This window comes from Primulina eburnea, chromosome 4 (assembly GCF_022965805.1).
Source record: "Primulina eburnea isolate SZY01 chromosome 4, ASM2296580v1, whole genome shotgun sequence".
In the NCBI taxonomy this organism is placed as follows: domain Eukaryota; kingdom Viridiplantae; phylum Streptophyta; class Magnoliopsida; order Lamiales; family Gesneriaceae; genus Primulina; species Primulina eburnea.
The window spans coordinates 38,872,695-38,895,281 of record NC_133104.1 but is presented as its reverse complement, the minus strand read 5'-3'; the positions used below and the strand labels follow the sequence as shown (position 1 = coordinate 38,895,281).

General features: G+C 32.8%; 4 protein-coding genes across 15 annotated transcripts; 3 read left to right on the top strand and 1 right to left on the bottom strand.

The window, feature by feature from the left end:
- Window positions 1-1,452: 1,452 nt before the first annotated feature.
- On the bottom strand, window positions 1,453-9,878 carry LOC140831191 (uncharacterized). 12 transcript variants are annotated; one of them, XM_073195012.1, is made up of 10 exons: window positions 9,626-9,878; window positions 8,626-8,739; window positions 3,486-8,533; window positions 3,333-3,396; window positions 2,558-3,018; window positions 2,367-2,436; window positions 2,267-2,283; window positions 2,074-2,158; window positions 1,747-1,851; window positions 1,454-1,620 (listed from the first exon to the last, which is right to left on the bottom strand). In XM_073195012.1, exons 3-4 carry the CDS (start codon window positions 6,772-6,774, stop codon window positions 3,356-3,358), a joined length of 3,330 nt encoding a protein of 1,109 aa, XP_073051113.1. In that variant the 5' UTR covers window positions 6,775-8,533; window positions 8,626-8,739; window positions 9,626-9,878; the 3' UTR covers window positions 1,454-1,620; window positions 1,747-1,851; window positions 2,074-2,158; window positions 2,267-2,283; window positions 2,367-2,436; window positions 2,558-3,018; window positions 3,333-3,355. The 12 variants fall into 12 exon arrangements, with proteins under 12 accessions (XP_073051111.1, XP_073051110.1, XP_073051106.1 ...); XM_073195010.1 differs by having other exon boundaries at window positions 1,453-1,620; window positions 1,747-2,158; XM_073195009.1 differs by having other exon boundaries at window positions 1,453-1,620; window positions 1,747-2,283; window positions 2,558-2,696; window positions 2,761-3,018.
- Window positions 9,879-11,206: 1,328 nt separating this feature from the next.
- LOC140830284 (late embryogenesis abundant protein At1g64065-like) lies at window positions 11,207-11,809 on the top strand. Its single transcript, XM_073193567.1, has one exon. The coding sequence runs from the start codon at window positions 11,207-11,209 to the stop codon at window positions 11,807-11,809; it is 603 nt and encodes a 200-aa protein (XP_073049668.1).
- A 2,051-nt stretch (window positions 11,810-13,860) lies between these two features.
- LOC140829862 (late embryogenesis abundant protein At1g64065-like) lies at window positions 13,861-14,792 on the top strand. The gene has a single exon (XM_073193143.1). The coding sequence runs from the start codon at window positions 13,975-13,977 to the stop codon at window positions 14,638-14,640; it is 666 nt and encodes a 221-aa protein (XP_073049244.1). The 5' UTR covers window positions 13,861-13,974; the 3' UTR covers window positions 14,641-14,792.
- A 2,709-nt stretch (window positions 14,793-17,501) lies between these two features.
- On the top strand, window positions 17,502-18,176 carry LOC140830283 (late embryogenesis abundant protein At1g64065-like). Its single transcript, XM_073193565.1, has one exon. It carries the CDS (start codon window positions 17,502-17,504, stop codon window positions 18,174-18,176), a length of 675 nt encoding a protein of 224 aa, XP_073049666.1.
- Window positions 18,177-22,587: the final 4,411 nt, after the last annotated feature.

The following is a 22,587-nucleotide window of genomic DNA, read 5'->3' as shown; positions in this document are numbered from 1 at the left end:
AAGTCGATGATTTGATTTCACCATGTTTTTCATTCAATTCATCGACTCTATTCAACACAAATACGTTTAATAGAACACACGAAGATTAAAGACAACCTGTCAAATTTTGATTTAAGGAGTTTCAACTTTGAATGAATATCCAGCCTACCTCCAAATTCCCAGCTTTCTCCGAATTTCGAAACGCGTTTATGCAACTTGTAGAGAAAATTCCTGTGTATTTTTGTTGAAAACATTTGAAAATATTACACACTATATATAATTATTAATATAATAATAGAGTCCTAATAGAATCCTTCTTAACTTGTGTTAAACAAATCCTTCTTATCTAGAGTTGTTCTTATCGTGTTTAAAAAGAATCCTACTTATTTAGAGTTTTACCGAAATAAGAACTCAATTAATAAAGATAATATAATTTTATTTAAAATCACTTAATAAATTATTATAATCATGTTAAAATAAGTTTATGTTTTTCATAACCTTTAATGCTTATTTTAAAATTTAATTATAATTAGAGCATGTGAAAATTTATGATTATAAAATTACCTATGTAGTCCTACTTCAATCAGTCGATCATTTATTAAGTTTGAAGTAGATATATTATAGCGATGACGTATCAAATCTAAGAAAAATCAAATCAATTTTGCTAATCTCTTTTTTAATATATATAGAATAACTAAATTTGATATCATATTATGTTTTTTGATAAATCAAACATACTATTTATCTCGAATTAAATTTTTTTATCTTTTTATTTATTACAGATTATCATCTCGTATAATTTTTTTATAAACCAAAAATACTTTTTTTTTCTCGATTGAAAGAATTACACTACATATATAATTATTAATATAATATTAGAGTTTTATTAGAATTCTTCTTATCTTGTGTTTAAAAAATCTTTCTGATCTAGAGTTCTTATCTCGTGTCAAAAAGAATCCTTCTCATCTAGAGTTCTACCGAAATAGAAACTCAATTAATAAAATAATATAAGTTTATTTATAATTACTTATCAAATTGTTATAATCATGTCAAAATAAGTTTATGTTTTTCAGAACCTTTAATGCTTATTTTAAAATATAATTATAATTGGAGCTGATCAAATTTTATTATTTTGATATCAAATAGTATTTTTGATAAATCATAAATACCATTTATCTCGAATTACAAAATTTTATATTTTTATTTAATACAAATTATCACACACACACACACACATATATATATATGAAAGTTTAAAGATGTAGAATAACTAAATTTGATATCATATAGTATTTTTGATAAATCAATAATACTATTTATCTCGAATTACAAAATTCTCTTTTTATTTAATAGAAATTATCATTATGTTTTGTTATAAACTAAAAATATTTTTTTCTCGAATTAAAATTTTTCTTCTTTTCATTTAATACAAAATATCATCAAACCAATCTTAGTACAGATTGTGAAACAACATATTGAATTGAAATGAGGAACAGTGTGTTGCCCTCCAATTATACGTTGGGCCAAGAATTTGTAAACCGCCTCCGTCAAGTGTAAACCATCACTGAAGGGCTCAAACTTCCGACAAATATCATAGGAATCTTTGAAAATAAATCAAGCTAACAATTCAATTACGAAGACCTACATCCACAAGGCACAGGCTCAAATAGCTAAATTGTATTCTATTATTTATGCAGCCTGAAACACAGGTCAAGCAAAAGTAAATTTATGCAGCCTGAAACACAGGTCAAGCAAAAGTAACGCTACCTCGTCGTCAAGGAAGTCCGTGCATTTATAGCAAATATGCATTTTGTTAGAAAGGATAACTCAGTTGCGCCAATGCCAGGATATTCAAACTGATGTGCCACATGACTGGAAAAAAGTAAAAATCTAAAATCAAACAATTGTGAAACTGAAAATTGCCAAGTTGCTGCATCTCCTATGTACGATATACTCATGAGAACACTTTCTCCTATAAGAGATATGAGCAGGGGTATTGGAACCAATGATGAATCAGTAGAAAAAGGAGCTACTTAACTTGGACTACAAGCTCTAGGAACATCCTGCTTCGCTGCTAAGGGGTTTTAAGCTTACCTTGAAGTTGGCTTTGCCCCAACAATTTCCTCTGGATGTGTTATTCATCCAGGGAAATGCTTTGGCCTTCCTCAAAAGAATTGACCTGAGAAACAACAGTTCACAAATCATTAACTTTAGCAGTTGATTGAGGCTCAATTGTTTTTATAACACAGCTACATGATGTATGAAAATTCTCTGCATATTTGGATACCTCAGAAGCCGATACATCTACCATCACGTAATAAAACAAGTCAATACTGCAACATTATGCTATTGACAAGCCCAGAAGTAAAGAGTTGTCAAATGCTCACAAGGTAAAAGAGTTTCGTGAAGTTGAGCCTCGCGCTCAATCCTGACAACAGGCTCATTTCGAAGAAAATGCTGCAAACAAAATAGAAAGGTCGACATGACACAAGAGTTTGTTTGTATACTCAAAATGGAACTTTAAATAATGCAAAAAATAAAGAGTGGAAGTGGTGGTGAGTCAGAGAACATGACTCACTTGCATTTATTCATCTCGTAAATTGGTGGATTGCATTTGATCTCTCTCTAGATATGCAGATTCAATCTCCAACAGTAAAAAAGCACGGGCAAAAAGATATTTCACGTTCAGAAAATCCATGTGTTCGAACCCTTGCAACCTAAAATAGTTGCATGAGTGATCTGGACAACTAAGTTGCTCGTACAATGGGATAACAGAAAAACCTCTGTCAGCATTGATTCCAATGCTTCAATGATCCCATTTTGTTTACAGGATGAAGTCATTATCTAGGCCTTTGTTTGATGAACCAGAACATCTGCAGCAGCTGAGCATGAAAAGTATGGTGGATCTTTCTTACAAGATAATTTAAAGAACCTTTGGTTCAGAGCTTGAAAAAACATGGATTCAGATAGTAAATTCCGGTAATCCTTCACATTTTTCAGCTCATCGACCGGAATCTTGCAAGTGATCATCACTGCAGACTGTCACAATTATGAAAACAATATCAGGATAGCCTTATTGCTATACGTCTTCCGATTCATTTGCAACATGTATATATGCTATTCCAAATACTAAAGTAATCGAATCTCATATTGAAACTTAAAAACATACACAAATACGTGAGAAACATATAACATCATTTATGTAGGAAGCTATTCTAAGGATGTAGGACAATTCAAATAGTGAGCTTTATTTTATTTGCTCAATTATTTATTCGAAAATGGATTTTGATTCTCTTCGACGCCAACTGGAAATTGTTGTGAAAAATTGTGAAAACCAGAACGAAAGATAAAACCTTCAAGTCCGACGTACTCTCTTTTACTTCCACTCTTTCCCCTTGACTGTGGCCGTCTCCTGGTCTGCAAATTCAGATTTTTTAGTAAATATATCAATTTCATACATGCAATATCAAAATTATTCTGACAAATAAGTTAATGAAATTATGAACCTTGACGAAGAACTTCTTTGTATACAACATTTTTTGTTCTTGCATCATCAATATTTGTGATTGAATTTGGCTTTATCAAGACTTTTGTAGCGGACATTGAAGTGCCTCTAGATAATGCAACGTATAATTGGCCATGTGAAAACACAGGTTGTGGTAGGTATATACCAACAATTGGTATAGTTTGACCTTGTGCCTTATTAATTGTCATTGCAAAGCACAAACGAATCGGAAACTGTTTTCTTCTTAATTGGAAAGGATATCCCTCGTTCTCAGCAGGAGACAAAGGTATTCTTGGAATAAAAACATGTTTTCCAGCATGATGTCCAACAGTTATTTCTGCATGGATGACATTGTCTTCAAATTCCTTACAAACCATTCGGGTTCCATTACACAGGCCTTCAGATGGATCTAAATTCCTCAATAGCATAATTGTACAGTTTTTTTTCAAAACCAAACGATGAGGAGGCATTCCATTTGGAGTCAAGGTATTTAAAAATTCTTGGGGATAAAAATTATGAGTATCGTCAACAGCTTCATCAAAGCTTGCATATGTTTTACCTTCACCTGGGAAAAATTGAATAATTTTCTCATTCAACTTGTCAACATATTCATTTTTTGAAGTAAGTATTGCTCGACTTGTCATATATGCTGTTGATTCAGCATTTTCTTTTAGATTTGGGAATATGTGATTTATTAGCATTTCTTCAGAAGACTCCTCATCATTTTTGCTATACTTGATAATCATTTCATCGGGAATTTTGATATTGCCTTCACTATCGGTAGGTTCAATCCCACTGCCTACTTGTAGCAAAAAATCGCTAAAAACAGGGTCAGATTTTGATCTCATATTTTCAGTTAGAGTCATATGTTGCATTTGTTTATACAAATAAGATTTTACTAAACTTGCATTAATTGTTTCTTGAATTGTGGCTTTTGGAACTACCGGCAAAACTTGCATGAAATCTCCTCCAAGAACAACCACCTTTCCACCAAATGGTTTTTGGATTCCCGTTATATCTTGCAAACTTCTATCAACAGTTTCAATTGCTATCCGCTGTGCCATCGGTGCTTCATCCCATATAATTAATCGTGTTACACGTAACAGTTCTGCAAGTCCACTTTGTTTTGATATTGTACAATAGCTTTCTTCATGCAAATCAATTGGGATTTTAAATCGGGAATGAGCTGTTCGACCACCAGGTAATATCGAAGCTGCAACTCCCGAAGTTGCTGTAGCAAGGGCAATCATATTTCTTTGCCTAACATTTGCTAGCAAAGCACGATATAAATATGTTTTCCCAGTTCCACCAGGTCCATTGACAAAAAAAAGGCCACTTCCAATGGAATCTAAGCACTCGAGAATTGTTGAGAATGCTTTTTGTTGCCCTGCATTTAATTTGGATTGAGCTAACAAGTCGTCAGGTGAGATTTCAATAGACATTTCCTCTCGAGCTTCTCTACAAATATTATCATTGTAGTCATCTATTTCAATAGTTATTCTTGGCAAATCAAAAACATGAATACTTTTTCCCATTCTTTCCAAAATAAAATTCAAGTTTTGCAATGTCTTTGATACCAAAAATTCCTTGTTGCCATCATTTTCTTTCCTAAAATCTTCGGAAATCGCGTCAAAGTAAGTGTCCCATAATTTTCTGACATCGTATGGCTCACAATATACTAAGATTGTTGCAAAAAGTCTTCTCAAAGCATATGGCATTTGGAAGCTCATAGCCTCATGCAAACACTCAAAGTTGCTCTGATCTGATTCAAGCAACCCCTTTCTCTGTGCTGCTTCTTTGAATGTGAAACAAATCTTTCCATTAACCGTTAACAAATAGTTAAAAGAAGTAGGTCCTCTTACATGATTGAGCAATAATCTTAAATAATACCTTTCTCCTTCTGTAGGATTTGCACCATTTATACGTCCAATAACTTTTACTTTTTTCCTTTCATACCAACACTTGTTTCTTTTGTCCCATACATAATGTTCTGGGAATTCGGCATACAAATAAGATCTTGCTTTAGAATTTATTGAGCACATATGAAAAAATTCAGTTAGCATCGTTTTTGAGGTCAATTCGTGTTGAATGACATTTTCCAAATTTTGATTCCTCCAAAATGTGATGCATTGTTTGTTAGGCAAGTGTAATGCCAAACTTATTACAGCCGGGGATATCTCGTTTAAATCAAATTCAAATATTCTCCACAGTGCTTCTTGTGCTGAGACCCACCTTGCATCTTGAAAGTTCTTAATCTCATCCACAACAGTATCACTGTTGCTGGAGGCAATATGCACAACAACTTTATCATGTCCTTTATATATATATTTGTAAAGATATTTGACAGCCGTCAATCCAGAGCATACTTCGACATTAACATGACAATCATACCTTAACAGAAGGTAAGAATTGTGAGGAACAACCCATTGATTGTTTAGCTTTGCCTTTCGTATATCAACTATTTGCCCATCATTTCTTCTTCTATAAATTGGATAACCATCTTTTCCTTGTGTTGTACTTTGACAAAACTGGCGTGGATAGTTGCTTTTACAACGCCCATCAATCATACAAGAATTCTTTTTATTTAAATCCCCACAAGGACCATGCATCATATGCTTCACAACAAAATTATGAAGGTTGGGATTTTTGTCTTTGTTTGGTAATTCTGCTGATACATAGTAATCAAAATTTTCAGGACCATTGATTTTAGAATCTTGCCTCAAAATAATCAACATGTGCATATGAGGCAACCCCCTCTTCTGAAATTCCACCACATAAACAAAAGCAGCAACCACTCCAAATATTGACTTGGTAATTATTTGATTTTTTAAATCTTGTAACTTAGCTCGAAATACCCTGGTAGTTAGATCAGGTCGATCCTGAGGTTGTTGACCTTCTTTCAAATTATCTGTTATCTCTTTCCATTCTGGATTACAAGTCATTGTAATGAAAAGATCAGGTTTTCCAAACTTTCTTACCAATGCCATTGCATCAAGATATCTACGACGCATATCCCTTGGTCCTCCGATAAACGATGCTGGAAGAACTATTCTTCTTCCAATTTCATTTCCTTTTGTTTCTCCATTTATAATGCTGTCAACGATACCTTGATAAAGTTCTGACCTCATTTCCGCTTGGTTCCTTCTAAAGTAATCCAATCTAGTTGTTTCAAGCTTAATATACATATCAACTGCATATTGTTGCAACAATCTTCCAGCATATAAAAGCATCGATGGCATGTTATCTCTTATTTGGAATTTGTAACAATAGTACTCTCGACAAGAAACCATCTTCTGCTTGTCTTTGTTGATTACTATGATAATATATTAAAAAGTGAAAAAGTACACATTCAGAATATGACATTTTTCACAATTTACAAATAAATATCATATTAATACAAATAAAACCATGCATTAAAATATAAAAATTACAGAAATATTATATAGTGAATTGGTAAAAGGTCTAACAATGTATTAAATTAAATCAAACAAATTAGATAAATACACAAAGCATAAAAACACCAAAACATCATTGATACATTTATAATCTTAATGTGATTGCAACTAAAATACATAAGATTCATATTACATAAGTGGTAATGAAATCTTTTGAAACATTCAAAGTCTTGACATGTGGATTCAATTATTTCATCTATCATGGAAGTGAAATATTTGTAAAAGTGATGAAATCTATTACTTTAAATATATATAGATTGAAAAGAAAAAAAGACAGAAACATGTACCATGTCGTTCCTCTTGAATGATATTTTCGATAGAAGAAAAGTTCGATTGGATGGAAATATTATCTTGAATTTGATTATTAGCTTCCATGGACTTGTATTTGGGAATATTTTGATGCCAACCATTATCTCCATTCGGAAAAAGAAGCGGATATTGTAAAGGATCATAACAACCAAAATAATGTTTAATTCTATGACTTTGACCATTGCATCCATGAATTACGATGTCTCTATCATATGGTATATTAGCATTATTGCCTTCGATCCAAATGGCAGCAACTTGATCAGCTGTAGGTGTATTGTAACATCGTTGATCCACAACAGCATTTTTACAAATATGTAGCCTAATTTCCTCAAGAGACGACCAATCATTTATTCTGCGTAATAATTGAGCGTAAGGGTTTCTTTTGAGAACCTCCATTAATAGTCTCATTGTCTCTTCATCGATATCAGCATTGCCCATCACATTCATTCTATTATTTAACTCATTACTTGTATCCCAAAAATACAATTGAAAATGAGATGGACCAGCCTCACCGGGCGCCATAGGTGGAAGAGTGTGGAATATTTGGCCTAATGCTCGAAACGTGTAAATTCCATGATTTAAAGAAGCAAGTTCTTTGTCAATTTTAACTCCAAAAGAAGTAAAAGAGAAGAGACTATTATAAACTCTAATTTTTTTTCGGAAATCAACAGCTTTCTGAGATTGATTTCCAGTGAACAGATCTATCAATTCAGACGGCATCACAGTGTTTGCCAACTTAATTTTACCATTGTCACAACAAAATGTTGGAGATTCAAATTCAAACTTTCTCGCTTCACAGTAGCGACATATATTCATAGGTTTCAATTCGTGCAGATCAACAAGTGATTGACCTAAAAAAATATAAAAATATGATAAATATAAAACAAATATGCAGTTTCCCGATACTTTATAAAAGTGTACGGAATTAAACTTGGGTTTACCTTCATGAATCAAAGCTTTCAACAACCAAACTGTATTTTCCTTCTTCAATTTTGTAGATGTGCTGGATTCACATTCGTTTAATCTTTTTTTTCTTCTAGAATTCACAACATTATTAATGTAATGACGTTTTTTATCTATTGACAAATTCGAATATTTGTTTTCGAAAGTGCAACACCTATTAAATGTCAATAAATCTGTAATTTTAAAAAAATCAAACAACTTGTTAGGAATCAAATTTGGATATATATTGTTTCAATTAAATACTACAAATTTGAAAATTTCAATTGATGTACCTTGGTCAGTACGATTTGCAACTGATGGATTGGTTGCTTCAAATAACTTACTGTTTAGCAACACAAGTAGTTACAACTTTTTAGTTCAATATATTATCAAATATGCGAATGACATTAAATAAATATAGCTTTTTATCAATACCTCTTCGAATTTGAAGAAGAAGCTTTTCTGCCCATAATAAATAGAAATTTTGTAATTTCTACAAACAGGGACTAAAATTTCTGTCGAAACCTCGAATCGACGCAACGATTGTACCTACATCCAAAGATATAACAAATATCAAATATTAGTACCAAAATCAATTTTACAGCTTCATGGTGCGGACCGTGCCGGTTCATTTGGTATAGCTCCGGAAACCTTGTTTGATGAGAGGTCTAAGATTTGAAGTTCAGTTAAGCCACATAAGCTTAAAGGTATGCTGCCAGTGAACTCATTGGAGCGTAGGCTTAGAACAGTAATCATTCTAAAGCTACATCCTACCCAAGTTGGATTATTGCCTGTTAGCCTATTTTGCCCGAGATCTATAATCTGCAAACTTGTGCAATTACTCAAAGCTTTTGGGATGATTCCTGATAAACTATTATCCCTTAACACCAACCATTTTCGGTACTAAATCTCTAGGTGCTGCTCACAATTACTTCTTCATCCAAATGAAATCACCTTTAAAATTTTACATCGTCCACCACTCCTATTTGTGGAGAAATTTTAGAAGGGTTATTGTTTACAAGGACGTAAAAATAGAATTCTATGACAAATAGAGCTAATCATTAGATATAATCGTACAACCCAAACTAACATTACTAAGCAAGAAAACGAGAATCACCGGATCGGAGAAAGGATGTAACATGTTAAGGGAACAAAGCCATACCACTGAAAAGCACAAGAAACTCATACGTGCTCCATTGTGGATAACTTCACAAAGTTTTGAAACAAAATACTGCACAACATTCCTACCCTAAATTGTATGATTTTTTTCCTCCTCCACAGAAAAACAGAGAAAGGCAAATTCAACAATCGGTCCTTCGAGGAATTTTTGCACAGAAAAAGGGTGACTAACATCAAGAAAATCGAAATAACCCCCTCTAACAATAACAATTGGTACCACAAGTCGAACTAAATTGATAGGTAAAAAATCACTCACCGACAGCCTATGAAACTCGAGCTAGGAGAAGATTTCGAACTCCAAATGCCTTGAAAATTCAAGTCCAAGCAACGGCGGAGGCCCGGTGCGGTGGATGACGAGGGAAGAACGATCGGAAGGATTTAGAATTTGTGCCGAGAAGAAATTTCAACGGGGGGAGGAAATTTTATTGGAGAGATAGAGTGGAGATAATAATAAGAGAGAGAAATGTTTTTTCAAAATTACAAAAATTCTTTATTTCAATCAATTTTTAGATTTTTCTCAACAAATATGTAGATTTCTGTAGAAAAAAATATTTTCACTTTCTCAATAACTAAATACAAAATATAATAACATTAATCAAAATATTTTGGCATTTTTTAGAATAAAATATATTAACTTTAAGTATAATAATAAAAATCAAAATATTTTGATATTTCAATCAAATTTGATTCATTTTATCTATAACTAAATAAATAAATATATAATAACAAAAATCAAAATATTCATAGAAAAAAAATATGTCATCAAACTTGATCTTTATCCAACAAACACGTAGTTTGTCAATTTTGACCTTATCATAATAATTGATTTTACTAAAACATCCTCACTAAATTACTCAAATGTGTATAAAAAAAGGACAAAGTTGACAATACATAATGGAAAACTTTGACCCTGGTTCACACTTTTATAATATGTATAGATAGATTAATGGTTGTTTCATATTTATATCAAAATATAGAAGTAGGTCGACTGAAAATGTTTATTACTAAATTTCCTTCAAAGATGGAAAGAGAGCGGTCTTAAATTGAATCATAACCTAGCCTAAAGTGGGATCTTCGACTAATTACTTTATTAAATATGTTCTAAATCAAATAAAATATTTTTAAATTTTATTCGTAATTTTAAAAAAATTGATAAAGTTCCTGTAAAATATATTAGATGTGTCTTATCAGCTAACTTTAGATGTAGATTCCTTTGGAATTTTCCTTCAAGGATTTCATAGTCAAAGTTTTGCAACTCGATCGTTTTGTGGTAGAGATCGATGTACTACGTTAACATTTGAAATATATATATATATATATATATATATATATATATACATATATATATATACATATATATCGAATAAAAGGGTATAATTTTAATTTATTTATCAAATAAAGCATTCACAAAAATTCTCATAAAACATATTTTTAATTAAATAACAAAACAATCAAAAATTCATATACATAAATGTGAATAAAGAAATTAAAAGCTTCGAATAAAACTAAAGTTTTTAAAAGAAATGTCGCGTTAAGTATTGTACCTTTATTTTCACACAGCATATATGAACTAGTAGAGACAAAGTCATTGCCTTCTAGAAGTCTAAAAACCCAACAAAATCCACGCGTTAATTTCACAAAAATTTCAATCATTTTTGTTAAATTTCAAATCAAAACCTGATTTTTCCAAGAACCAGCCTTAGTTTTTACCATACTATATATAATTTGAAAGAGAGCCACATATTGTATACAACTTCATAATTTCATTTCCGCACATACATTACTCCTGTAACCAATTTACTTCAATCGGACAGAGAAGAAAATCAAGACAGAAAATATGGCGGATCCCAAGCAACAAGTATACCCGTTGGCCCCGGCGACAGTGCCACGAAGCGACGAAGAATCAGCTACGAATTACCGGTCCGAACAAGCCATGAAGAAGAAGAAAAGAATGAAATGCTTGGCTTATATTGCTGCTTTTGCTGTGCTTCAGACGATCGTAATCGTCGTGTTCAGCGTTGTTTTCCTACGCTTCAAAACGCCTAAGGTCCGATTGGAACAAGTCACGATTGCGAATATAGGGAATGGCAATATTGTAAGCTTTTCTGCTCGAGTTACGGTTAAGAACACCAACTATGGACGGTACAAATTTGATAGTAGTTTGGCTACTATCAAGTCGGTGAACGGCGTCGTCCTCGGACAGCTCGCGATCCCCGAGGCACGTGCCGGAGCACGCTCTACTAAAAGGATTTTGGTTGTCGGGGATTTAGCTTCACCTACCGGTGATTCCAATGGTAACTTGGCCGTGACTATTGCGGCGAATTTAAGAGGTAAAGTGGAAATATTGAGAATAATAAAAAGGAAGAAATCGGCTGATATGTTATGCACTATGACTATCAACTTGCCCACCAATTCGGTTCAAGATTTGGCATGCAAGTGAGACCATTGGCCTTCGATGTATATGTATCTTAATTATTTCATTTTGTGATTTTATTTTTTCTGTATTTTGTTTTGTACTATACTTGTCCGATTTTCATGTTTTTTTTCTTCTCCTAACATTGCACGTTTCGAGGTTGGGAGAATTTTGTACCATGATATGATGATTATTACATTATTGTTTATATTATAAATAACTCTTTACCGCGACTAACCTAAAATTATATATATTATTTGTCAATGTGTTGATTAATTTAGAGATTATATGTTCCGCTGTCGTTAGCAAACAAACGGAACAGGAAATTCAACCTATGTGTAAGAAAATTAAAACAGATGGCACATAATTGTTGATTAAAACAAAGGGAACGGGGAAATCTAAGCCTCGTATTTTTTGATGGCACTTTCATTTTCTAAATTAAATATCAGTTCCATTTTCGAAATGTGTCATTTTCATAGACATTATAACATGCCACTTCAAGATTTTTATATATAGTGTATACTATATATATCGAAAGAGTTGTTTGACGTAAAAATATTAAATAGATGGAGATTGTGTGAATCAGATGTAGATGTTGTGTGCAGTATTGTAACACTTTAACACAACATGCATCAGAATTATATAATCATCACACAATTAAACTTTGATAAATAAAATAAGACATGATAAACCATGCACAAGTGTATACACTTGTGTGTTACCTCATGATAAAAGATTCACTATAAAAACTTATAAGTTTACAAAACCAATACTAATGAATAAATAAAAGCTAACCCTTAACAAAGTGAGTAATAAATGATCTACATCGAAAATGATTCGAATTTACCTTGCAAATTAGAAATTTAAGTTTAGAAAAAATTTCAACGAGGGTTTGATTCTCATTTATTATAAGGAGTGCAAATCATTAGGAGAAAGATTCTTGGAGTGCAAAAATTGACCTTGATTGGTAGAACAATCCAAACATGACGTATGTCTTGTTGTACGGTTTAAAAGATTTGACTTATACTGTTATCATAAACTATAGTTTTTTGTAAAGTTATAGGAGCTCGATCCTACAATATACTTTTCCACATGCTATAAAATAATTATAAAACATGGTAATATTTTCAATACTCTTAAACAGAAATACAGCAGATGCAACGCTAAATACTTATAGATGATTAAAATAAAAAAAATTCTATTTAAATCAATTTATGTCTTAAAATAACTATTTTCACACATTTTTATTATTATTATGGTCAGATATTGCCTGTTCATCCAGCAATGAATTGAGTAATGATTATTAGCTGATTTAGGTTCCAATTGACTGTTGAGCCTCCATTTGGACCTCGGTTTTCTGGCCCTAAATATGTGTGGTCCTGGGCCTACATTTGGACATGGGTTTACCGGGCCTATGTGTTGTCGTGGGCTTCGCAAATATATACTCTTATATGAATTGTTTGAGCAAATATTCTATTACTTTATGCTCCATGGTAAAAATATATAGGTAACCGACGTTTATGCTTATTGCTTTGGCGTGAATATTTTTGTGAAAACAATTAACCACTACCACACTTGCATGGGTACGTCACCTCATATATATCGTTTGATTCGTAAGATGAAATGATAAAAGAATTTAGTTATTTTTAATTTAAATTATCGTAAAACTTCAACCGTCGCCCCAAATGGTGCCGAAGTAGATGAAAAATCATCGCCGGAGATCATAGAATTTCTACATTTGGATTGATGGGATTCATCCTCCGCCTCAGAAATATTGTCGCTAATGTATGTACTCAAGGCTTTGTTCTATTTGTCCTATAACGGGATATTTTGATTCTAATTGGTGGTTGTTACTGGTTGGGTCTTGAGTAGGTATCTTGTGAGACATGATAACCCTACCGATATTCACAATAAAAAGTAACATTTTTAGCATAAAAAATAATATTTTTTCATGGATGACCTAAATAAGAGATATGTCTCACAAAATACGACCCGTGAGACCGTCTCACACAAGTTTTTGCCCCGGCTCTTGGTCTTGGTCTTTATCAAACATAATACGGAAAGTCTTCCATATACCAATCACTAATTAGACTGCTACAAATTGAAAAACCTCTCATATATAGTAATCTCCTCCAGCAATACATTTCTTTTTCTTCATCTAACCTAAGAGAAACCATAGCAAGAAGAAAAGTATGGCGGAGGAAGGAGAAGAAAGCATGCTAAAATCCCAACGAACATCCAAAAAATATCCCAAAAGTGACGAAATAGAACCAGAGACCAGTAAACCCTACATTCCACCGCCCCAACACAAAGAAAGTAGCAACAAATGCTTCGTTTACATTCTCTTTGCAATCGTTTTACTAAGCATCGCTTTCCTAGTTTTCGGCCTCGCCGTGCTACGGGTCACAACTCCGTCTATTCGGCTATCATCTGTCACGATAAAGAATCTTAACTACAGTTCGTCTCCGGTAGTAGCGTCACTGTACATGACGGCGGTCGCTGAAATCCGTGTCCAGAACAAAAATTTTGGTCCCTTTAAGTTCGGTGGCGGAAGCATGACTGTTCTTTACGGGAACATGAGGATTGGCGTGGCTAGTATTCACGGGGGACGAATCGGAAGTAGGAAGCATGAAGGGATAAACGTGACAATGGATGTGATCAAGGGAGATTTTGTTGATAATAATGCTAATTTTAGTAAAGATTTCGATTCTGGCTTGTTGAAATTGATCGGTTTTTCAGAGCTGAGAGGTGAAATTCAGGTGATGAAGATCATGAATCGACATCGCACTGCGGTTATGAGTTGTAGCATGGATTTGAATTTGACGAGCCAAGCTGTGCAAGATTTGTTATGTCAGTAAATTATCTATCTTCTCCTTTACTGTATAATAAATATTCATTTTTCGATTTCAAATAAATATTACAGTTGCTTGAAATTCTGTTTTCCTATGTTAAGATAAAATTTTATTTTTATTTTTTTCGAGAGAAGTGGAATATAGATCGTATTTATATATATATATTCGATACTCAACCAAATTCGCCTATCAATTGGACTTTGCATTCGATTTTAGTTTGATAAATATAATCAAATAGTTTTTCTCTATTGTATTCATGCACATTCAAGTTTACCTTTTGCAAATTAAAGAGATTGTCTACAAATTAATAGTATGTTTAATATGATTTATAAGTAATGAGAAATACACTTTAAATCGTTTTATATATACATTTTTCCTCCTATATATATTTAAGTTGATGATTGACATAAGAGTGGGTCTCATGTGAGACCGTCTTACGGATCTTAATCTGTGAGACGTGTCAACCATACAAATATTCACAATTAAAAATAATACTCTTAGCATAAAAAGTAATATTTTTTCGTGAATGACCTAAATAAGATATCCGTCTCACAAATAAGACTCGTGAGACCGTCTTACACAAGTTTTTACATTGACACAATGGTTCCTATGATCACCGGGGTATGGATTTCTTGATATTTTGCTCGTTGGGAGCTACGAATGTGGCTAGAAGGTTACTTTCCCATTTAATTCGAGTACTATAGCCTTATAATTACAACTCATAAGTGGTCCAATTTTAGGATTTAAGTAACATAAATTGTTGCGATTAAATATAAAATAATAAAACTAAGAAACAATACGGAAATATTAGTAAACTTATATGCTAAAATAAGGATTTAATTCGAACTTAGATACTCTTAAGTTTTTAAAATGTAATTTCCAAAATTTGGTGACCATAGCTACTCACTGTTTGGACTTAATATACGTGTCATGCATCAAAGTTACGGTGGAACGTAATAATTTACATAAAATATTGAAATTTTAGTATACAATTAAATATTAAAAATCCAAAATATGATAAAGAAGCGCAAGTCATATTTTCAAATATTAGTTTCAAATCAGGGTTTGATCATTATTGCAATCTTCGTATATTTGTTCTTATTAAGATTGAGACTTGAACATAACTCAATCCCAAAAGCTAGCTCAATATGAAAGATTGTCAAAGCCCATCTATGTAATTCTCAGAGATTTTATCCAACCGATGTGAGACAACTAACATATTCACCTCACACCCAGTAATGAATAAGAGTGTAAAGTTTACAAATCACCCAACTATGTGTAGAACGAGTGTCTCAACTATGGGAGTCTAATACCTAACGTGTAACATGAGCTCTGATATTATGTTAAAAATGTGACTTGAACCAACTCAACCCCAAAAATTATCTCAAGAAGGATGATTGTCCAAGCCATTATAGGCAACTCACAGGGATTTTATCTAATCGATGTGGAGTAACTAACAATTTCAGTTCCATGTGTACTCTATATATGTTCTGAGTTCGAAATTTTAATAAATATGGTGATTGAAAATTTTGGATTAAAAAATATAAACAAAATATGTAAGTTAAATCAAATAGATAAACCATGTACGTACTGGCATACTAATTAGATGCATTTATTACTACTAATTGTCTTTAGAAATGTATTTGTGTTGAATAAATAAATACAAGTCCTTCTAAGAAACTATAATTAAAACTATTAACTATCTTTAGAAAAATACCAGTGTTATTAATTTAAATACAAAGTCCACAAGAAACATTTATAACTACTGACTATTAAATTAATCACAATAATTAAATATATGTATGCCAAGATCAATATCTTTTAGCATGCTAAAATTATTGGCATATTGGCATACCATGTCCCCCAAAAAATACTGGCATCCAACTAGGGATGACATTACGGTGAGTTTGTCATCCATATTCTCATCCTCGTCTCCGAATTTCATTCCCTCTCCGTACTTGTCTCGATATTTGTTTCAAAAATATTAATGATACAACACAAGAGCGGATTTGGAGATTTGCTCAAATTAACACTTATTATTATCTATTATTATTAGTGATAATAATATTAATATTATTAATTAATATAAAAAATTATTATTATATTATTATTATATTAATATTATTAATTTATTATTGATATTATTTTTGATATGGATTCAGAGATGGACATAGTAATATTATAACCTACGCGAACTACTACGGAGATCCGTGCAAAGTTATTATATTCATCTGCCCAAAGCCCAATATCTAGTAGGGCAGGTCCTGTGACCGGTTGGACCCCAAACCTTGTCATTTAAATTTGAAATTTTTACGTATTCATGGTAGATATTATGATTTATGATTAACATTATTAATATGTTTTTTTATGACGTGAGAATCCACAACTACGATCTTTTATATTTCAGTAGATATTGGATCAACCCCGGATTAATGCAAGTTATTGACATGTTTCTTTAGATGATGGGGGAGAGGGTCTCAGACCCGAGACATGTATATCAAATTTTTTTGGAATAAATATGTGGACTATTTGGGCCAAATTGATTGGTTTTTATAATTTGCTAAACTCATATCGACATAAAACCCAATCCAAATAACCCAATTCACGTTTCTACGTATCGCTTCGTCTGTTGACTTTGTGATCTCCACCCATTACTTTTTATTTACGTTCTTCCTCTTGATTTAACACTTAACAAAGTCTAAAGTCCAAATTCAAAGACGTGTAAACAGGGATAGAAATGTTGTGCTCAAAGACAAAAGAAAAATATTAAATTAAATTTGACTTACATATTTGGTAAACTCATACACTCATAAAATATATAAGATAAAGTAGTTTAATGGCCGAAAAACATTCCATGATAATCAGCCATGGCTGAGTATATGAAAGAGCAAGAGAAGCCGTTGGCGTTAGCCACAGAAACCGACCAGATTGGCATAGAAGAAAGCAACCCCTCCCCTGTGGAACACACGTCGCGGCCCAATTGGAATTGCATCATATGTTGTGGCTGCTGCGCTGCTATTTTCTTGATCCTAGGGATGATCGTGTTAATCCTCATGTTCACCGTCTTTCGAATTAAAGAGCCTATTTTGAAGATGAACTCCATGAAGGTTCAAGGGCTAAATCTACTCAGAAATACGAGTTTACCCCCAATCGTGAACTTGACAGTTAAAGCTGATATTTCAGTGGAGAATCCCAACTATGCATCATTCAAGTTTAGCAACGCTACAACAAGTGTGTACTATGATACTTATGTCATTGGTGAGTTTGTGAGTCCAGCAGGCCGTGTTGAGGCCAAAAAAAGTGTTCGAACAAGCGTCACAATCGACATCTTGGTCGACAAAGTATTGGAAGTGCCACGGTTTCGGAGCGATTTTGGTGCTGGGATTTTGCCTGTTAGTACTTTTATTGGAATCAGAGGAAAGGTGAAGGTTACAGATGTGTTCAAGAAACGTATATTCGTTCAAATGAATTGTACTATGAATTGGAATTTAAGTAGCGAGGCGATTCAAAATCGCAACTGCAAGACTCGAGTTAAATTTTAGTGCAACTAAACTAAGTGTTATTTTATGACTATGTCCCCTTTGAATGTTCGTTTTGTGATTGTCTTTCCTGACGTTTGGGAAATCTTGAAATATAGAGAATGCGTTAGCATCATGTCAAAACTATGTAAATAGTGGTGTTGCCAAGGTTTGATTAACTAGTATATTATATATTCACTTGGTTTTCATTCGTTTTTTTAAATAGATTGATTCTTTTCTTGATTTTTAGTACTTTTCCTTCAAATTTTTTTCCAATATTTGACATTTTTTTTATCCCAACATAACGATATGTCATTTACCCACAAAATTCAATTCTTCGGGGGAGGGTTTGTGGACTGGGATAATAGACTACTGGACTCTAAATTTGTCGGTTGGGACTTTAGCGATTCAAGAAGCTTGCTACGGCCCAAACACTAGCTATTACACGACTCATAGTCTCTTCGGGACATTCTATAAAATGGGAACACGAGACAGAGATATACATTATTGAATTGTTATCAAATAATGAAAATGTGCATGCATCATACTTAATTTTTTTTATATAAGTCGTGCTCATATTTCAAAAAGAAAGTATTTACGAAAGAGTAAAATTCGTTTTAGCACGCGAATGATTGATAAATTAGTATATAACAATTGTAAATAGCTTAATTGATACATTATCAAGTTAAAAATTCAGTTTTACCTTTATTTTTTAAAAAATTTTAAAACAGCTGTGCATGCGCCGATGTGGATGCAACGAAACAACGTTATTAGCGACGGTTTTTATTCATGGGTTCCATTGTTGCCCGCAAAATTTCAATAAATCAATTAATAATAAATTCAGGTGACGTGAACGCACTCACAAATTAAACATGTTCACCACTAATCTACAATCTTGTTTTTATTTTAAAAAGTTTTGTAGTGCTTCACGAGAATGAGACGCAGCTAATCGCTTAGATAAACTCTATGGTCTTTCTTTCATCTTTAGCTTCGTGTGTTCCCTTTTGCCAACCTTCTCTCTTAATTTAATATGAAATTTACAGAACAACCACCGAAACCCCATTTAAAATCCAACAGCTTGACCCTTGGTTTTTCAAACACAAGATCTATTATCAACAAATCCTAAATTACAAATATCTTGGGAATATGAAATTTAAAATACATGAAATTTACCTTCTGATTTCGAAATAACCCGCAATAGATCTCCGGAATACCGCAAGGAAACTGAAGCTACTTGCGAAGTTGGGTTTCGGTGACGAAATTTGGGCGCAAGAAATTTTGGGGAAGGAAAGTACGCCCATTTCCTCGTAAAATTGTTTTTATATCTGTATGATTATTTTTTAAAAATTTAGACATTTAGCGACGGTTATTTAAACACCGTTGTTATTAGCGACGATTTTTAATAATCCGTCGTTATTAGCGACGGATTAATAAAAACCGTCGCTAATAAGTGCACAGCTGTTTTAAAATTTTTAAAAAAAAATAATAAAACGCACGCGTGGGCGCCAGCTCAAAGGTGCAAGGTAACAATTCTATATGTATATATATATATATATATATATATATATATATATATATATATATATATATATATATTTATATATATATATATATATATATATTATTGACAGCATTTTATCTAACATATCAGCTTATAATTAAGCACATGTTTTCCACATACACATTTTTTTATTTAATTCCGTTTAATTTTTTTTATTTAATTTCAACGGTATCACACGTAAATTCGAAAAAAAACAAAACAAGCAATGAAACTATTTTTTTTACCATATTTCTAAAACAGAAAGTCATTTTTAATTTTAATCAACGGTATATTATTTATCAAATAAACATATATTTATTTTCTTCAAAAAATGGATTCTCTGACAATTAAAAAATAAGTAACACAAACAAATATATACAGGCAATGGCTTCACCGAATTTCTACTAACCGATTATTTAAATTAAGGTTAACGTACGAAGATTCGAATAATGGTTAGTTAGGACAAAGGATGGCTTAAATATAAGTTGTAGAAGAAGGTGTCTTAATGACGAACTCAATGAATCAATTCATTAATTAGACATTTAATATCAAACCAACAAGTTGAGCACAAATATTAGTCATGTGAGTTCAAATAATTGGACAGTTGCCTCACATGTACTTGCATTATTTTTATTATGGATTTTAAGATATGATTAATTTCTTAATAATAGTTTGTTGATGCCGATAATTGGAATCGTTCTGTTAGATTTGGTTCACGTTCTAATTTTTTTTAATGATTATCATCTATTATATTGACAATAAATTAATTATGGAAATATGGTAAAACTTTGTGTGAGACGGTCTCACGGGTCGTATTTTGTGAGACAGATCTCTTATTTGGGTAATCCATGAAAAAATATTACTTTTTTATGGTAAGAGTATTACTTTTTATTGTGAATGATGGGTACAAGCTCAATATAATTATTTAATCCAACTCGATTAATTATTTGTTGGATTAATAAGAATAAGCCCAATTTAATAAGATTAATTCAATCAGTTATTTGTTTAGTTTTAACATTATCTAGGCCCAAAATTTTGGATTGTGCTTGCGAAAGCCTAAGCACATTAAGCACTCCTACAAATCTATAAATAGAAAAACTCCCACACAATTCAGGGTATGCTATCATTTTTATAAAATTTCTCTTGTTCTCTGAGTTTTCTTTGAACTGATTACTGACTTGAGCGTCGGAGTGCCTACGTCGGAAACCCTCCCGACGCCTATTTGACGAGTGTTTGTGACGCAGGTGACGCCTCGCAAATTAACTGTGTATTGTCTACGTGGATCCGTTTACCATCCAGTCTACGTGACTCATTTTTTTAGCTACGTCAGTGAATATCGGTAGGGTTGACTCGTCTCACAGATAAAGATTCGTGAGACCGTCTCAGAAGAGAGATACTCTCAAAATATGAAGACCGCACACAGGAAATGTGAATGAAATCCAAAAAGAGATATTTCCTTTTCCTGTTACGAAATGAAGGTCACGTAAGAGAAAAGAAAATAAAGTAGATGCACGAAACATGGATCGTGATTGACATAAATGCGAATGAAAGATTTGGTTGGACATATAAAGCACAGCAAACGCATGCATGAGCTGATTACTCATCTTTCGATGAAAGAACGACACTATAGCAAGCAAGCTACTATATGTTTCCAGTTTTAAACAGCAGCAGTACATCCAGGGTCACGCTTAGTAGCTTAAACCAGTTTAATACGAAAGTAAGTGTGAAACAATATTTTTGGTTTGTATTATAATTTTACATATATCAAGTAATTAATAAAGTAAATAGTACATAAGCATACAAATTTTGAGAATATGTGCATACATTTTCATGTATCAAATATATGGACATCAAATTCACAAATTTGCGTGGAGTAGAATTTTTTAGATCTCTATTGATTCAAGTGTCATCCCTTGGTTGAAAAAAAATGAAGAGTACAAGACAAAATATATTTTGATGTATTTAGCAGTCAGCTTGATGGTTTGTGTTTGTAATGTAACATATATTGATCCTTGAAGATATAATATAGTGTCTAAGACGTGTTGTAATGTCCGAGATTTATTTTGCTATTAATCTACGATTATTGATTTTGAATCGATATGATTATGAAGGATCGTCCGAGACTTGATTTGAGTTGCATGAGAAGATTCAATGTGCGAGGACAGTACCCCTCGCGTATATGTGCGACACTGATGCGCGCATATGCGCGAGGCAGGCAGAGGACCTCGTGCATATGCACGAGAGAGGACGCGCATATGCGCGAGCACGTGCAGGGATATTATGCCATGTCCAGAGAACCTCGCGCATATGCGCGGTGAGGGTGCGCGCATATGTGCGAGCTGCAGAGAAGATTATTACGGAGACCAGTAGGTCTCGCGCATATGTGCCGAGAAGGGTCGCGCATATGCGCGAGACGTGCAGTACAAAGGCTTAGCCACAGGGCTTTGACATGCACAAGATATATATAATCTTATTCATTCCTTCAGAATTCAATTGGAAGAGACGAAGAAAACTTCATAAAAATCCTTACGCCTTTTATTTTAGGAATTTGAAGGTTACGCAAAATCTGTCCGTCAGAATTTCGATCTAAATATATTTCTGTGATCCTCGTTTTAGCGGTTTCACACGGACATTGAGTATTGACAAGCTTTGAGTTCGAACTTCGACAAAGTCAGATTGACAGAAAGAAAGGTATAAATCAATGTTATCCGGGATATCGACTCAAGTCAGATTGGACTTGAGTTTCCCAAAAACCACATACTTTACTTTCTTGCATTGATGTTTGCAACTGAATGAGACTTGATATGCTTAGTCTATTGATTTATAGCAAAGCTTGTAATGGGTCATGGGCGGAGATGCCTAGTCATTGGCGGATATGCCAAGTCTGTAGCTGAT

What these genes read in the sequence shown, in the direction of transcription:
- LOC140830284 (XM_073193567.1), top strand. Translation starts at nt 11,207, where the DNA reads ATGGCGGATCCCAAGCAACAAGTATACCCGTTGGCCCCGGCGACAGTG.
- LOC140830283 (XM_073193565.1), top strand. Translation starts at nt 17,502, where the DNA reads ATGGCTGAGTATATGAAAGAGCAAGAGAAGCCGTTGGCGTTAGCCACA.
- LOC140829862 (XM_073193143.1), top strand. Translation starts at nt 13,975, where the DNA reads ATGGCGGAGGAAGGAGAAGAAAGCATGCTAAAATCCCAACGAACATCC.
- LOC140831191 (XM_073195004.1), bottom strand. Translation starts at nt 6,774, where the DNA reads ATGGTTTCTTGTCGAGAGTACTATTGTTACAAATTCCAAATAAGAGAT. An exon ending in CAAAGAAGTTCTTCGTCAAG is followed by an intron (nt 3,397 to 3,485) that starts GTTCATAATTTC and finishes CTGAATTTGCAG; the next exon opens with ACCAGGAGACGGCCACAGTC.